Consider the following 18251-nt stretch of genomic DNA (forward strand, 5'->3'; position numbering starts at 1 on the left):
ATTGTATCAATACAAAAATAGGAAAATCCTTATAGGATAAGTTGAACTTGCACAATTGCTGGATGAAGTGCAATGTGCATTTTCAGTGTTGATGAATAGACCAACTGTCCTCCAAAGTGTTTGCACTTATTTTATCACTTCTATATTATCAGTACATAATGGTGTCTTTCCCCATATTATCACCCATGCTGTGTCACCAAATTTATGATCTGTGTGTCAACCTGCTAGGAACTGGTTCTCATTACTATAATAATAATGAGGAACTGGTTCTCATTATTATTATAATATGCATTTATTTAATTACAAGTGAGGTTAATCATCTTTCATATATTTAACATTTTTAAATTCCTTTCTAATTAACTGCTTGTTTTGCTATTTTCTTCCACGTTGTTTACATAAAATATAAAACATTTTATTCATATCTTCGTGTATTAAAGAAAATAGGCTGTTGTCCTAGTTTGCAGTTCGTCTTTTGACATCGTTAATGCTATTTTCTTTCTGTGAAGAATTTTAAAGTTTTTATGTAATCAAATGTATTGATTTGATTGTTCTGTGATTGCTTCTAGTTTCATAAGCTCTTCCCTTCTGCAAAATTTTCTCTAGTAATTTATGACTTCTCTTTTTTATGTTGGAGTTGTCGATCTACTGCACTTCATTTTGACATTAGGAATGAAATAGGAGACTACCTATTTCTTTTCTTTTATCAGATGGCTACTAAGCTCTCCTCATACTTACTCAGCAGCTACTAGATATGAAGACACAATCTCAGGTCCAATGAAAAGTGTAGCTCTAACGGGGTATTAAACATTTATAGGTAACTAACAACTAAAAGTGTATGATTTACAGATTTCATTTTGGTTACTTTTTAAAAAAAAATTTTTTTAAGTTTATTTTATTTTTGGCTGCGTTGGGTCTTCGTTGCTGCGCGCGGGCTTTTCTCTAGTTGCGGTGCGCGGGCTTCTCATTGTGGTGGCTTCTCTCGTTGTGGCACACGGGCTCAGTAGTTGTGGCTCAACGGGCTCTAGAGCGCAGGCTCAGTAGTTGTGGCGCATGGGCTTAGTTGCTCCGCGACATGTGGGATCTTCCCAGACCAGGGCTCGAACCCATGTGCCCTGCATTGGCAAGCGGATTCTTAACCACTGTGCCACCAGGGAAGTCCCCATTTTGGTTACTTTTTTAAAATAATGTCTACTATGTATAAAATAGATAGCTAATGAGAACCTACTGTATAGCACAGGAAACTCTACTGTTATCTGTGGTGGCCTAAATGGGAAGAAAATCTAAAAAATAATAGATATATGTATATGTATAATTGATTCACTTTGCTGTACAGTAGAAACTAACACAACATTGTAAAGCAACTCTACTCCAATTAAAAAAAGTAACGTCTAGGGCTTCCCTGGTGACACAGTGGTTGGGAGTCCGCCTGCCGATGCAGGGGACACGGGTTCGTGCCCCGGTCCGGGAAGATCCCACATGCCGCGGAGCAGCTGGGCCCGTGAGCCATGGCCGCTGAGCCTGCGCGTCCGGAGCATGTCTAAATAGAAGATAAAATAAAATTGACCTCCAGCCTCTGTATTGTATATTTTTTTCCTGTATTATTTGTTTTCCTGAATTGTTTTCATTGCATCATGTCCTTGAGGAGCTGACTAAGGACTGTGTCCAAATCTACGGGATGGGAATCAAGTTTCTGTGAACTCTTTGCCCTATTTTTCTGCCAACTTGAAAGGAAAAAGGGAGAGTTAAGAGTATGAAACTGTTTTTTCATTTTCCTCCACAGAGGCAGTGAATTCAGTTACACTCCTTTATTTAAAATATGAAAGCCCTATAGTTTTAGTGTATGAAGAAACCTTGATAAGTCCCTCAGTTTTTTTTTTTTTTTTGCGGTACGCGGGCCTCTCACTGTTGCGGCCTCTCCCGTTGCGGAGCACAGGCTCCGGACGCGCAGGCTTAGCGGCCATGGCTCATGGGCCCAGCCGCTCCGCGGCACGTGGGATCTTCCCGGACCGGAGCACGAACCCATGTCCCCTGCATCGGCAGGCGGACTCTCAACCACTGTGCCACCAGGGAAGCCCAGTCCCTCAGTTTTAATGAAGTTTCTCATTATTCTAGTTTTTGTATTTGAAATTATAACAAATTAGTGACTTTTGTGAATTCTAATAACTTTGGGAGTACCAGCTACTTTGGTAAGTAGTGTTTACGTGGATTATCTCACTATTTTCTCATTTTAGAAGAAACTGAGATGTAACGAGTAAGTAACTATCCTAAATCGCAGTTATGAAGGGGTAGAGCAAGAATTTGAACTTGAGCGGAGCTCAGGGGAGCCTGCACTCTCAAGTGAACTCTACTTGCCCCATCTGTTTAAAACAACTGTTAACCTCTGTCTATTCTATATATTCTTGTGAATATATAGAATCTTATCTTTCACATGTGAATATTCCTCCTTATATTTTTGCTCTATGTGATACGTTTTTTATTCTTTAATTATTTTTATAGTTTTCCTAAATACTTCAATGTTTTCAAAATTCCACTGACGCTCCCTGCTCATTTCCCACTAAATGCAGCTTCTTTTGTAAAATTCACTGAATCAAGTGTCAGTTTCAGACTCCGCTCTGCTCCTGGTAGCTACTACCCTGAAACAAATGTGTAATTTCTTCCAGTTTAGTTTTCTTACCAATAAAATGGGGTAACAATAGTTACCTCTTAGAATGTTCGAGAGCGGGAATTGAAATGATGCCATTAAACCCCAGAAAAGTGGCACAAATATGGTTGTAATTTTGTTGGAAAGTACACGAAAAATATAAGGAGAAACCTACTCTGTTACAAAGCAGAGTTAAAATAAGCTGTAACTTTTTATATTTATTTATTGCTAGTGGTGGTACAAAACAGGTGCCTTTCGGTAATGAATATTCACCCGCAGGCAGTTTTATTTCTGCCGTGGACTTTATGTGGTTTGTTGGAGAATTGCTCGGTAGCAGTTTACGTCATTTACATAATTTATTTATGTCAACCAGACTTTTGAATGTATTTATCAGTGGAAAAGTAATAACCAAAGATCCGGGTGTAGAGCCTTCAGTTTGCAAAAGTATGAGGGCAATTTGTGCATCTTTATGAAAGTCATTTTTTTCAAGCATGTGGATCCAGCTGGTTTAATCATGTATTAATTTATTCTTTCGTTCAACACATGTACCTGTCTCCTAAGTGCCCAGCACTCTGCAGAGATCAATAAGCTGAGGAACCTGCCTCTATTCCCTAAAAGATCCCTTTTTTAAAAAAAAATAAATTTATTTATTTTTGGCTGCGTTGGGTCCTCGTTGCTGTGCGGGCTTTCTTTTAGTTGCGGCGAGCGGGGGCTACTCTTTGTTGCGGTGTGTGGGCTTCTCATTGCGGTGGCTTCTCTTGTTGTGGAGCACGGGCTCTAGGTGTGCAGGCTTCAGGAGTTGTGGCGCATGGGCTCAGTAGTTGTGGCTCATGGGCGCTGGAGCACAGGCTCAGTAGTTGTGGCGCACAGGCTTAGTTGCTTCATGACATGTGGGATCTTCCCAGACCAGGGCTTGAACCCGTGTTCCCTGCATTGGTAGATGGATTCTTAACCACTGCACCACCAGGGAAGCCCCCAAAAGATCCCTGTTAATGAAGCTATAACTTTTATTATTCCACGGGAAAATAAAATTGTTATTTCTGTATTGGAGCTCCTATGCTGCTTCTGGTGTTTTGCTTGAATTAGAATTAAAAGGACTCATTTTCCATCTGAGGGAACTATGAAAAAAGTAATGAACATTAAAAATGCTAGTAACACTTATTCTGATGCCCCCTAAGAAAGGAGAAGGAAGAGAAATTCATCTTATAGAAGAGAATGAATATATCAGGATCTACAAGGTGTCTTTTTTTCTTACTCCTTTTGGAATCTGCTATTTAGGTCACCAATTATTTCTTTGTTGGCAAATTTACTGACTTTTTTTCTTTCTAACCTCTCTGTTGCATTTAACTCTTAGTAACATTCTCTTTTTTTTAAACAGTTAGGGAAAGTTTCTTAAATGCAGAAATGACAGGGAGAAAGGAAGAGAAAGAGAGGGAAACAGTATCAGAGAGAAAGAAGTGGGGAGTAGAGCAACACAGATGCCTTTCCCTCCCTTCTGTACATTGTGGTGCCAGATCTCCTGTGGTCCAACCAGATCCTCTCTTCCTCCAGCCACTCCCAGCCGTTGACATCCCCCAAGGCTTGGAATTTCACCCTTTACTTGGTTTTTTAAACTTGTTTTTGCAGTTTCTCCTCCAGATCATGACTACTTCGTGATTACAGTTCTCATGTTCATTCCAGTGACTCTCAAATGCAAAATTTGTCCTTTCCTTTCATCTGAACTTTGATTCCACATTGCTAATAGATCTCTTTAAACTCAAAACAAATATACTGTCGTTTTAGAAAAACTGAGAATGCTGAAAATCATGGAAAGGTAAATTGAAACATAATAAATTTTAACTGTAATTTGATGTCAGTATTCTCCACAATACACTGGCAATGTTTGTATTATTTGTAAATGCAGAGTAACCATTATTGGTGGTTATTTTGGGAAAAAAAAGAAAATGCGGTGCTTTCAAACCATATTTTGCCAAGACCTAATATCCAGGCAGACTGTTCCACAGGCTATCCGAGTGTATACCACCGTTAACAAGGTCAATTTTTGTTGTTTTCTGTTAGTACAGTATAGAAATGTTCCTTTGTATCTTTTTTCTAGGAGAGAAAATAAAAACCAAAAATTTTTAGTTATCTTTAATATAAACCTGCACTAAAAGCTTGGATGAGCAATTAATCTAAATAACTTTCCCTATTAAGAGAGCAGCAAGGCTGACTACCACTCGTTATGCCCATGTATGCTTTACCCAGCACCCTGCAAGACGCATGTTGAGAAAACATGACCTCAGAGCAGTTAAATACATGCCAAGACCGAGTGGATAGTAGGTGGTGGAGTCAAGGTTTTCCTGAAGCAGCAGCAGCCTGCGAATCAAGCTCTTCACTACATAGCATGGCCTGTATGATCCAGTTGTCACCAACCGGTGAGGTCCAAAGAGAGCAGGGATTTTATTCTGCCCACTGCTATACCTCAAGTGCCTCACTAAGTGTGTGGAACATTGCAGATGCTCAAAAACATTTGTAGAGTTAATTCATCTGCTTGATTTCTTTTCTTCCTTATTCACAAAGACTAAAAGGTGGATGTTTCAGCCTTCTATTGCTAAGTAACAAACCAACCCCGAATTTAACGGCTTAAACCACGGCTGTTTATTGTAATGCGCCACTTTGGGCAGGGCTCAGCGGGGATGGTTCGTCTGTGCTCCACGTTGCATGAGATGGGACCATGGCTGAGGTCAGGCTATCTGAGATGGCCTCTCATCGTCCAGGGCCTCTCTCTGCAGAGATTCATTATTTAATAATCCTACATGGTCTCTGGATCCCAAAAAGCAAAAAGAGAAGGTCTCAGGCTTCTTAACCAAGCACGGTGTCACTTCCATCAAAGCGAGACAGGAGGCCAGCTCAGCTTCAAGAGGAAGGAATCAAATGGACTCCACCTGCTGGTGGAAGGAATGACATGTGCACACCAGGAGGGGAGGCATTGTTGACAGCTATCTTTGGGAGACTCTTTACCACAGGAGACAAATAAAAATTCCTCAACTTTGAATTTGTGACTAACTCCTATCACCTGAGATCCTGCATGAAGTGTGCTTTTAGCTTTTACAGCTAAAAAGATACCCCAGGTTAGAATCCTGACATAATACGTGGCAAGGGCCCTACATAATGCCAAGACTTTCCTATCGCTCTTACAAAATGCTTACCATGTATGCTATCTGTAGATAAGTTTTATTTTATTTTCCAGTTACTGGAAAACTACTATAAGTGGAGAGCAGAATGTCCAGAAATAAGTGCAGATCTCCATCCTAGAAGCGTTCTTGGCCTTCTGAAGGCCGGCTACGTCGGCGTCCTGAGAGCCCGAGACCCCACTGGCAGCAAAGTTCTGATTTACAGAATTGGTAGGTCACACACAGCACTTCCTCTTTTTTATTTTTCTTGACTGCCATATCGGAAGCTTCCATGAGTTCATATTTAAGAATTTAGCTTTTTAGGTTTTAACTTGGGTTTCATTTAGTCTTTTATAAAATTTTTTTTTTAATTTTTATTTTTTATATTTTCTTGGCTGCGCTGTGTGGCATGTGGAATCTTAGTCCCCCAACCAGGGATCGAACCCGCGCCCCTTGCATTGGAAACCTGGAGTCTTAACCACTGGACTGCCAGGGACATCCCTCATTTAGTCTTTAAGGTCCCCCAAATAGAATAAAACTGGCCGTTGTGAGAAAATTATCCAAAACCAATGAAAATCCTACTTCCATTCTTCCACACAGTTAACTATATAAAGTAAGAGGAAAAGAAAACAGAGAAGAGAAATAGGTGGAAAAGGTAAAAAAGATCAAGGTAAAGTGTTTCAAAAATTCAAATAAGAATTCTGAACTATAATAATACAAGCTCCACGAGAGCATAGATTTTGTCTGTGTTCTGTTCGCTGATGTTTCCCAAGCACCGAAACCAGGGCGTGGCACATGGTAGGTATTTATGAGATATTTTTGGAGTGAGTGACAGAGTGAACGGTGGTTGGGTCCAGGCTGCGGAGCGAGGAGCTCATTCTCCAGGTGGAGGAAGGGGAGGAAGGGGCCGTGGGAAGCAGCACCCAGGCAAGTGTTAAAGAACCCCCGTTCCACGTTCCCCTCTTTTTGTTTGTTTGTTTGTTTGGTTGGTTGGTTGTGGTAAGCGGGCCTCTCGCTGCTGCGGCCTCTCCCGTTGCGGAGCACAGGCTCCGGACGCGCAGGCTCAGCGGCCATGGCTCACGGGCCCAGCGCATCGGCAGGCGGACTCTCAACCACTGCGCCACCAGGGAAGCCCCCGCTCTTTCTTTCCACTGCTTCCTCTTTTCACCCCTAGGTCTTCCTAGTGTTTCCTGGAGGCTGGAAACCTATAACTTCTGCCCTTCCCTTCGACCTGTGTGTGATTAAAAATGGCACGAAACGGAGGGTTCACACTGTCCCCAGCATCCTTTCCTGGCCCGGTTGGAATGACAAAGATAACCAACATTTCATGAGCAGAATCTTATGAATTATCCACTTACGGAAACTTTCACATCTGTAAATATTCTAGGGAACTTAAAGATATTTATAGATTTGCTTTTCCTGCCTGCTTATAGATAAGATACCTGCCTATAACTCAGCACTTGGCTGTCTTGCAAGAAGATCCTGCATTCAGTTCTTGAAAAGGTAGCCGAAGACTAAGTAGAATGATTCTGTTTTTCTGCTCCAGCTTCTGTGTCAAATACAGCTGGGTTAATCGTGAAGTCGTTGTCTTAAGCCAGACATTACAGGTGCTCTTCTGTCCTGTCGTTGCCTCACCGGTGTTATAGGAAGTTGCATGAGGTTCCCCGAGTTCCTGAGGGTTAGAGTTGCCAGATTTAGCGAAGTATCTGTGTTTTATGTAGCAAGTCAAACTGTTTTATGAAAGCTACAGTGTCCAGTTACATTTGAATTTCAGGTAAACAATGAATAATTTTTTTTAGTATGCATGGGGCATACTTAGACTAAAAAAGTATATCCAGTTTATCTGAAATTCAGCTTTAATTGGGCTTCTTATATTTTATCTAGCAACCCTACTCAGAGGTCCCAGGAGCACAAGATGGAAACCTACAGGTGATTCCTTCTGCGAGTATCCTGGCTCTGCATGCCTGGCTTGAGGTTTTTTGGGGTCTCCTCATGTTAAGAAGTAAAAATGAGACCTTAATAGTGAAAAAGCAAATGTGCTACTTTGATCAGAAACACCTTAACTAATAGAAGTCAACAGTCTTCTATTGTTTAGCGAGGGCCTCTTTTTTTTTTAACATCTTTATTGGAGTATAATTGCTTTACAATGGTGTGTTAGTTTCTGCTTTATAACAAAGTGAATCAGCTATACATATACACACATCCCCATATCTCCTCCCTCTTGCGTCTCCCTCCCACCCTCCCTATCCCACCCCTCTAGGTGGTCACAAAGCACCGGGCTGATCTCCCTGTAGCCTCTTGCAGTTATTAATTTATAAGTGTACTGTTTAACTCAAAGAGATTTTAAGATCAAGAAAACATATCAATTTAGTGATGGTCAGACAGGAGAGTATGCGGCAAATCTTCTGAGTGTTATGTAGAATAACATGTTACTCCAGGGCGAAAGGAGAAACTCAGAAGAGTTTTATGAGTAAAATGAAAGAACAGGATACATTTATATTTATACATTTTCTAAATTTAATTGAATTAATGGGAGGAACTAAAAAAAGGAAATCTGTGGTAGAGCTTTTTGGGTAGAACGTTAGCATAACTCCTTCCCTGGTACCATCTCTGTGCAGTGTAAGCAGTGAGAAAATGCACAGAACCTTTTCCTCCAGTCCAGCAGGACAACCCAAGGGGAAACTAAAATTTTGCCATTATTGGCCTATAAGCCAAAGGATATAATTTTATGCCTTTTGAGACTCACTACTGTACTACAGCAGCAAAAGTAAAATTTAGCAGCGAGCATTAAGTTTTGACTGGCTTGGTTCTCAGGAACACAGGTTCTAGGGCATGCTGCCTGGGTCGGAATCCCAGCTCTGCTATGTCTAGCTACATGGAAAGCTGTGCAGCTATAATTCCATCTTCTCATCTGTCAAATGGGCATAGCAGAAACTTTCCTCATAGGGTTTCTGTGAGCATTAAATCTTGCAATATAGTATATATAAAATATAATTAGAAAATTACCTGGTATGTACTAAGCACTCAATAAATGTTAGATAGTTGCTGGAGAAGGAACTAAAAATGTACGGCAATTTTTTCTTTTGCTTTAAGGGAGCTTAGAGTCTAAACCAGCAATGTCCGATAGAACTTTCTATGATGGTGAAATTGTTCTCAGTGGCTACTAGCCACACGTAGCTGTTGAGCACTTGAAATGTGGCTATCGCAACTAAGAAGCTGAATTTTTATTTTATTTACTGTAATTATTTTAAATGTTAATTAATTTAAATTTACATAGCCACATATGGCTAATGGCTACTATTTGGACAGCACAGGTCTAGACAACTATGTTGGTGGGCTCAGAAATTTAAGTCAGTCACTATTTTCTGAACTGCAGACTTTCAGTCATTCTGTTCATATTTTGCACCATTATAGCTTTCAGCCAGTGTCTGAAGTCGTACAGTACACGTGAACTGGTTTATCCATGGATTGATTATTCAGATTCCTACCAGGAATCTGAGGCTTTTAAAAATAAAGGGCAATTCCATTGTACCTTTCTAGGAATACCTCTAATTATCCCTTCTCTCTCTTCATCTCTAGATTTTTCCTTGCTATTACACACTATCCATTAACATTTAAATCTGTTAGGATCAGCCATCCAAAAGCTCCTTAATCCCGTAAGACCCTCCAGCCTCCACCCTAGCCGTCTCCCCACACCTCATTCTCAGCCACATTTTTAGAGTTAGCTATGTTCACCATCCACATTTTCTCACAGGTCCTCTCAACGCCCCCCGGTCTGGTTTCACTGCCACCTCTCTGGTGAAATGACCTTAGCAAATCATCGGTGACCTTTTCACCAAATCTAGTGGATGTGTTTAGTGCTATTTCACTTGACCTCTTTACATAGCAAACCTCTTCCTCTTTTTTGAGGTATTTGCCTCCCTTCTCTGATGCCACATACTCCTGGTGTTTTCCTCCAACTTAAACTGACTGTTTCTTCTTAGTCTCCTTTGCTGGCACTACGTATTCTACTGTAAATTCCGAAATTCCTTAGGACATTGGCCTTAGCCTCCTCTTCTTAAGCTACTTACCTCTCTACCATAACAAAGAGAAACGTAAGTCCATGGTACTCCCTGCTATATAGACCTATAAGCACAGAAACTCTGAGATTTGTATCTTCACCCCCATTATCCCTTTGTTCCCAAAGCCCCATACGACCAGTTCCTGATCTCAGCTGTATCCAACTGGACATCTCACAGTCACCATTCTAACGTGTTCAAAACTGCCTATGATCCTTCCTTCCTCAACACTTTTCTTCCAGTGTTTCCTATCTCAACAAATGGTACCACCATTCTACCCAGTTGTTCAAGCCAGAAACTTTGGTATTTTTAGAATTTTACCATTCCTTAGTCATGAATCTTTTTTTTTCCTTAACCCTTCATCTTGTTAGGTATTGCATGAACCTTGTAATCTGAAGATTTGCATCTTTTTCCAGCTTTGGAAAAATTTTCTCTTCTGTTACTATTCCTTTCTCCTCTGTTCCCTATTCTCTGTATTATTGCCTTCCAGAACTCTAATTAGTTGGATTTTGAAACTTCTGGATCTAGCTGCATGTCTGTTAACTTTTTATTCATACATATTGACTCCTGGGTCTTCTGTGTTGAGATTGAGACTTCCTCAGCTTGATGTTCCAAACCATTATTCCATCGTTGGCTGTGTCTCTTCTGACATTTATCCCATCAACTGAGATTTGCTTGGATTGTCATCTTTTAATTTCCAACATCTCAACTGATTCTTTTTCATAATAGCCTGTTCTCATGACAATAGCCTATGGTATCTTTTTTTCCTCAGTGAAACAATTTTGTTTCTTTTAATGTTTCTTTTGCTTTATTAGCTGTTTCCTTCAGTTTTAGTGCCTTTGTCTATTGAGTTTGGATCCTCTCTTCTTTGTGTGTCTGTGTCTTTAAAACTATTAAAATTCTTAGTGGTTGCATATCTTTTTTAAAGATCACCTGCTTGCCTATCCATTACTGTCAATTTTGCATGACGTGGCCTGCCCCAGGACTGGTGGGGGAGGGGAGAGGACAAGAACTCAGTAGCTCCTCTTCTTAGCACAGGTATTCCTTGTTTTTCCTGGGTGTGGGGAGCTGGCTACCCTTCCGAGCGCACACTACTTTTCTAGCCTATATGGACGTGCCTCTCCTACACGCTGCTCGTCACAGAGGGTGTCAGAGAGACCCACCTGCTTGTCTGCTCCTCGCACATTTCCCTTAGCAGCAACCTCTGTGGTTACAATGGGGCCCTAGTTATTCTTCATAATTCAGAGCCTTGCTTTTCCCATTTTCAATACCTTCGAGCGTGGAGCATACCCAGAGGCATTCCAACCTTCAGCTGCAGTTCCATCCTGCTGTAGTTTGGGCTGTAGCTTCATCTGGCCATCAAATCCAGGCTGCATTTATTCTCTTATTTTCTCCGTGCTCTTAAGAATCTGTTCTTTGCTAGGGATTGGAGGGAGGGAGGGAGGGAGGGAGAAACAGGCACGTGTTCTTGGACCACCAATTTGATCTGTTACTCAATTCATGATCTTTGTACGTGTTTTATTTCTATAGATCCTTTAAGTCTAAAAAGAATTCGTTTCCTTTTGTAAATCTTTCTGATTCTTTACACAGTGCCGAGATATGATTTTTTACATTTTTTTTTTTTTTAGCACACTGGGACCCAAAAGTTTTCACAGCTTATGATGTGTTTCGTGTAAGTCTAATCACGTCCGAGCTTATTGTACAGGAGGTAGAAACACAACGGAATGGAATCAAGGCTGTCTTTGATTTGGAAGGCTGGCAGTTTTCTCATGCTTTTCAGATGACTCCATCTGTAGCCAAGAAGATTGCTGCTGTTCTTACAGTAAGTGTGTATTTTAACTGTTCGGTACAATACTTAGTTATATGTTAAAGAGAAGGGAGAGTACATTTATTAGAAAATTAAATACAATTTTAAAAATGATACATAGAATCAATAACGGTAAGAGAAAGTAAAGTGTTATTAGTTCAAAAAGAAAGAATGGGGCTTCCCTGGTGGCGCAGTGGTTGAGAGTCCGTCTGCCGATGCAGGGGACACGGGTTCGTGCCCCGGTCCGGGAAGATCCCACATGCCGCGGAGCGGCTGTGCCCGTGAGCCATGGCCGCTGAGCCTGCGCGTCCGGAGCCTGTGCTCCACAACGGGAGAGGCCACAACAGTGAGAGGCCCGCGTACCACAAAAAAAAAAAAAAAAAAAAAAGAAAGAATGTTGCAACAAACTGTGAAAATATGTTCAAAATTTCTAACCACAGAATTCATATATTTAAACAATAATGTGGTGATTTTATCTTTCAGTCACTAAAATTTTCTTCCTAAATTAAAAATTGACTCAAAAAATAATATTTATAGCAATCATACAACAAAATGTCATGTAGGTTTTGGTTGATACAGATTGATACAGTTGATATACAGGTTGATAGATTGATACAGTTCTTCCCGGGGGGAAAAAAAAAAGTTTTAAAAATGGCCATCATCTTTGACCCAGTAATCCTGCTTTTGGAAACCTAGCCAAGGAATAATCTTAAATATAGCAAAGACTTTGTGTATAATAATAATAGCTTACTGTGTGCCAGGTACTTTGCTAAGTGTTTCAAGTGCATTACCACTTAATGGCTACACCAAAGCTTATGACATATGACTATTAATTTTTCCATCTTACAAATTATTTTACTGTGTCAGAGAGGTGACATAGCAATGCCCAAGTGTACACATTTTGTCAGCAGTGAAACAGGGATTCCAATCCAGGATATCTGAAGATAAAAGCTGTACTTAGAACCACCATTGCTTCTATGCATAAAGATAGTTACTATAGCATCAATTTTTTAAAATAAATTTACTTATTTAATTTATTTATTTTTGGCTGTGTTGGGTCTTCGTTGCTGCGCGCGGGCTTTCTCTAGTTGCGGCGAGCGGGGGCTACTCTTCGTTGCGGTGCGCGGGCTTCTCTTTGCGGTGGCTTCTCTCGTTGTGGTGCACGGGCTGTCGGTGCACGGGCTCAGTAGTTGTGGTGCACGGGCTTAGTTGCTCCGCGGCATGTGGGATCTTCCCGGACCAGGGATCGAACCCATGTCCCCTGCATTGGCAGGTGGATTCTCAGCCACTGCACCACCAGGGAAGCCCCCTATAGCATCAATTTTTATAGAAAAAAATTAGAAACAGCTTATTTGTCTAGAAATAGGAAAAGCGTTACTTAAATAATGGTACATCCATTTGATGAATTATAGCATCAATATTAAAGCTCACAATGTTTACAAAAATTGTATTATGTCAGTGAAACAAAACGGGGTGCAAATTATTTAGAGAGCATATTAGCAATTATGTTTAAAATAAAATTATTCATAGAAAGAACCTGAAAGGAAAAATCACAATTGATAACACATCTCTAAAAGCTATGTGCAGAAAAAAAAAAAGAGTTTTGCATGAAAGAAACTTGGCAGGAAAAATCTCTATATTAACAACACATCCTTGGGTAGGGAAAATACTGATGGGGTTGTTCTTTGCATCCTTAACATTTTAAACCTTAAAAAAAAGCCGATATTACTTTGATGTGAAAGACTTATACCCGTGTCAAAAGTTTAAAAGTGTGTGTTTATTGTACTATTCTTTCAACTTTTATGAAAGTTTGATTTTTCTTCCTCAAAATAAAAATTTGAGGGGAAAAGGTTAAGTATCCAAATGACTCATTGATTTTTCAAAAGCACATTTATATGTGATTGGGGAAGACATTTTCTGTGTCCTGCTTATGAAAGATGTAGGTATTTCTTAAAATACTTGGCCTAAACTACAAGGTGCAACCTTTTTAGAGACCTTTTCTTAATCTAGGGACAGTGAACTATAAAGCAGGCTATTGTGTTGATGGAATAATTTTGAAAATAAAATCACACTTTAGGTATTGCTGTAAGTTTAGCAAGTGTTCAAAGAAGGGGCTTGTCGATACGATTACGTATTGATTTATGCTTTGTTATTAACAAGACATTTTCTTTATTTTCAAAGGATTCCTTTCCATTAAAAGTTCGTGGTATCCATTTGATAAACGAGCCAATAATTTTCCATGCTGTCTTTTCCATGATTAAACCATTTCTGACTGAAAAAATTAAGGAACGGGTAAGTAAAACGTATTCAAGTCACTATTCTTCTGTACCAAATGTTCCACTCCTTTGTTATTTAAAAATTGCTCTCTTATTTCCGCCCCTCCCCCCAACACACACAGCATTGTCCCAGTGTTTTGAATATTTATCTAACAACCCAAAGACTTTTATAAAATTTCTTTTTGGTTTTGAAAAATCAAGTTAGTGAGGCTGTGGAAAAACTGGACCTCTAACACACGGCTGGTGAAACTGCAAAATGATATATTCCCTGTAGGGGGCAGTGTGGTCATAGTTATCAAAATCACAGCCTTCACATTTCTGGGATTTTTATCCTACAGATATACATGCTCATAAACAAAATTACATATACAAGGGGGTTCATTGTAGCAAAATATTGGAAACCACCCAGTTTTCATCATGAGGGAACTGGTTAAATAAACTGTGATGCACCTACACAATGGAACACAGTAAGATTTGCAGGATGTATTGTGAAGGGAAATAAGAACATGCAGAATCGTGTTTATACTATCTTTTGTATAAAAAGGGAAGAAATCAGAATCTATAGTTATATTGGCATAAAAGTTATTTTTAAAGGATATGCAAAGAAACAACCGAAGTGGTTACCTATATGGAACAAAAGAGAGGTATGGATGGGGTAGCTGAGGAACAAAAGAGAGGTATGGATGGGGTAGCTGTCTTGGGAGCAAGACAGCTCACTGTGGACCTTTTATCTTGTTTTGATTTCTAGCCGTGTGAATGTATTACCTATGTAAATAATAAACATGCTTAAATTAGACACGTGTAACTGAAAACCATAGTACCCAAGGTATGTGACTTAATGTCGTTAGTTAAAGCAAATAGATCTGATGTTTTTTTAAAATTAATTTATTTATTTTATTGATTTATTTTTGGCTGCATTGGGTCTTCGTTGCGGTGAGTGGGCTTCTCATTGTAGTGGCTTCTCTTGTTGCAGAGCACGGGCTCTAGGCATGTGGGCTTCAGTAGTTGTGTCATGCGGGCTCAGTAGTTGTGGCTTGCAGGCTCAGTAGTTGTAGCTCGCTGGCTCTAGAGCACAGGCTCAGCAATTGTGGCGCACGGGCTTAGTTGCTCCGCAGCATGTGGGATCTTCCCAGACCAGGGATCGAACCCGTGTCCCCTGAATTGGCAGGCAGATTCTCAACCACTGCGCCACCAGGGAAGCCCGATTTGATGTTTTTTACCTATCTTGCAGAGTCTTATCTCAGGTGAATATCAATATTACTTGGGATTTTTCAAGTGTTGACAATAGAGTGTGAGTTCCCAAACTGGCAACCAGTCTTCTGCATGAATCTGTAGAGGATAATTTTTAGAGCATTTATTTAGACAAACGTTGGCAACATCTAATGCATGAACACAAACAGGTTTTAAAGGTGTTGACAATTTAAATCTCAAAAACTATTTAAATAGAAATACTGGTAATGTGAGTGATAATAGCATATTTGGAATGTTACAAAGTATATTCTTTCATTCTAAGAAAATGTAACATCTTGCATCTGGTCAGAAAATGACGACCCTAGAGCTTCTTTTGAGGTTTTCCAGTAGGTATTTCTGTCTGTCTTCAAGAAGAACTGCCCCTACGGAAGATTCTTTTATTCTTATAAAAGCCGGGGTTTTTTTGTTTATTCTTTTTTTCCTCTCTTCAGTATAGCTTGACAATAGCTGGCCATCTTCTGTTGAACGCTGACAGACATAAAAATAAGTATTTCTATTTTGGGTTATATTCTGGAGCAAAAAAACGAATACAACAATAAACTGAACCTAATAAACAGGAGAACATGAGCAAGAAGAGAAGAGAAATTTTAAATTGAGAAGTGAAGCATTTCAATGAAAGTTAATTGACGTGAAACAGACTTGCCAAAATGGGAAAGGCAGGGAGGACCAAATCTAGCCACTTTCTCCCTTTAAACATTTTGGCAGTACTCTATGAATGATTTTATTTCTCCCTTCCTGAAGAGATGGTTGAATTTCTTTTCAATTAGCTGGTAATATTTCAAACATTTCAGAAAAAAATCAAGGATTGGGACTGTAAGGTTCCTGAGTGCAAAAAACTTGTTTCATTCATCTTTCAGTCTTCATATCCTAAGCACATAGTAGGTGCTTATTAAATGATTGTTGAATGTACAGATGAATCATAGCAGATGAATAAAGGTATTTATGTATTTATTTTTAATAAGATGTGCTTTTAATCAAAGGTTCCAAGTCTTTATTTTAACTTCAGGACATTATAGGATCAATTTTTATAGTTTAAAATGTTGAAAAATTTAAAGTTCTCAACACAACAACTATCATAATTTCTCTTAATTTTTTATTAGCCAAGACTATCTGTCAACTGTACCACATAAATTATTCCCTGCGTACCTGATTGTGTGCTCAGATATATGCTTTTATTTAATATGAACTAATAAAAGGAAGAACATTTTTATCATCTACAGAACCATCCCAGGATATTCAATCTTTTGCTAAGAATCACCTGTACATTAGGGAATAGAATGTATAAAATGATTTTATTTAGAGTTTTAAAAATCTACTTTTGAAAGAAAAAAGAATGGCTTTTTGTAAATATTGTATAGTTACAAGGATGCAAATATAAGAGAACAGTAAATTGATCAGATTCAGAAGCAGCACAATCTAAACATAAGTATAGTTATTAGCTTCATAAGCAGAGGAATAAAGGATGTATCGGTAGTATCTATACATGTGCTCCTATCTTAGAAGTGATGAGAGCATCTTATCTTACAGTGTTGATTTTCCATTGGAAATGCATCTGATATACTGAGAGGCAGAGGGCATACCTTCTAAAACATTTTGGCTCTTTCAGATTCATATGCATGGGGACAATTACAAACAAAGGTTACTTCAGCATTTCCCAGACATTCTTCCAGTGGAATACGGTGGTAAAGAATACTCCATGGAGGACATTTGTCAGGAGTGGACAAATTTTATAATGAAGTCTGAAAATTATCTCAGCAGCATTTCACAGACCGCTAAAGGAGAAGAAGTTATTTAATGTGAGAGACTTCCTAATTAAAAATACATGAGTAAGATCCTACCTGGTTATATGAATGAAAGAAAAAGAATCATTAAACTAATGCTTTTCCGATTGATTTTTTTCAATGTAAAAATCTTCTAACTTGAGCAACATGGATATTTGGGAAATTTCTTTACTTTTTAAATATCTTTTCTTTACCTTTAAAGTAATTAAATATTATTATACCTTAAAAGCATAGAAGAGGTTCCTGATTTTTGCACTTCGAAGAAAGTTATCTCTGAAGTATCTTTTCACGCGCACTTCGGTGTGTTTCTCAAAAGTTTTATTTTAAACAACTTTTCTGGTCACACTGGTTTGATTATAAATGAATAAATATTCACTGAAAAGAAATATTAGCACAAATCAACTGATTATAAAAATCTATTCACACTCATTTTGGGTGCGTGTCAGATAGACTATAATTCAGATTAAAATCTGAATACAGTTTTATATAGTTATTTCTGTGGGCCAGCAAGGTAGTTCACCTCAGGGAAATTCTATTTTACCATATTTGCACAATAGAAACTTTTGATTGAAGAGTCTGTACGCCATAAACTCTTATATGTAGCATCAATAGGTCTCTATGAAATTATTCATGTTGATACAGTTAACTACATAGAGATTCAGAGGTGGAATAATATTTGGTTGCCGTATACGTGGACTCTATTTTTTAATTGAACAGTAACACAACTACACAAGGGAGAGGAAATGTTTACATTTTAAAATCACTGTCAACTACATCTGGAACTTTTCAGATTATGCATGAAGAAATTTGGGTTTTACTGTATTATCAGAACATTCTAGCCAAATCCTACAATTCATATTTACTTAAAAAAAATCAGGAGTTAAAATGTGCTGTTTGTACTGTAGCTATGTTAAAGCATATTTCATTTATTGAGAAAGACATGTCAGTATAGCTTTCAACTTATGACAATTTTTATAGTATTTTATAATTTTTAAATTTTATTTTAAACTTAAAAATGAAAGAACACAGTATACAAAATTTGTTAAACATTTTTTAGCTTAGTTGGGTTTCAACATTAATCATACAATAGTATCTTTGTGAAAGAATATGTAAAGGGTGTTTTTCTTTATAAGAAAATTATTCTAATCAGATGAGCTGATACTTATGATTCTCTGTACGTATATCTGTGAAAAATTGAGAGTGATTGTGAATGTTCTTTAGAGAACGTGTTTGATTTTGATTTAGCATTGGGAAGGTAACTTTATATTATAAATTTAATTTAAAA

At 38.6% G+C, this 18251-nt stretch overlaps 1 protein-coding gene across 7 annotated transcripts in view; it reads left to right on the plus strand.

Moving 5' to 3' along the window:
• Positions 1–17901, plus strand: part of TTPA (alpha tocopherol transfer protein) — a 104619-nt gene extending 86718 nt beyond the window's left edge. For 4 of the 7 annotated variants that reach the window (XM_079902206.1, XM_079902204.1, XM_079902205.1 and 1 more), the window contains 4 exons: positions 5871–6024; positions 11480–11673; positions 13840–13950; positions 16792–17901. In XM_079902206.1, the coding sequence (XP_079758332.1) occupies positions 5871–6024; positions 11480–11673; positions 13840–13950; positions 16792–16980 (648 nt within the window). In that variant the 3' untranslated portion in view covers positions 16981–17901. The remainder of the gene's footprint in view (positions 1–5870; positions 6025–11479; positions 11674–13839; positions 13951–16791) is intronic. The other 3 variants (XM_079902208.1, XM_079902209.1, XM_079902210.1) reach the window with 3 other exon arrangements.
• The last annotated feature ends 350 nt before the right edge of the window (positions 17902–18251 follow it).

The sequence above is a fragment of the Stenella coeruleoalba genome (genome assembly GCF_951394435.1).
Source record: "Stenella coeruleoalba genome assembly, chromosome: 17".
In the NCBI taxonomy this organism is placed as follows: Eukaryota; Metazoa; Chordata; class Mammalia; order Artiodactyla; family Delphinidae; genus Stenella; species Stenella coeruleoalba.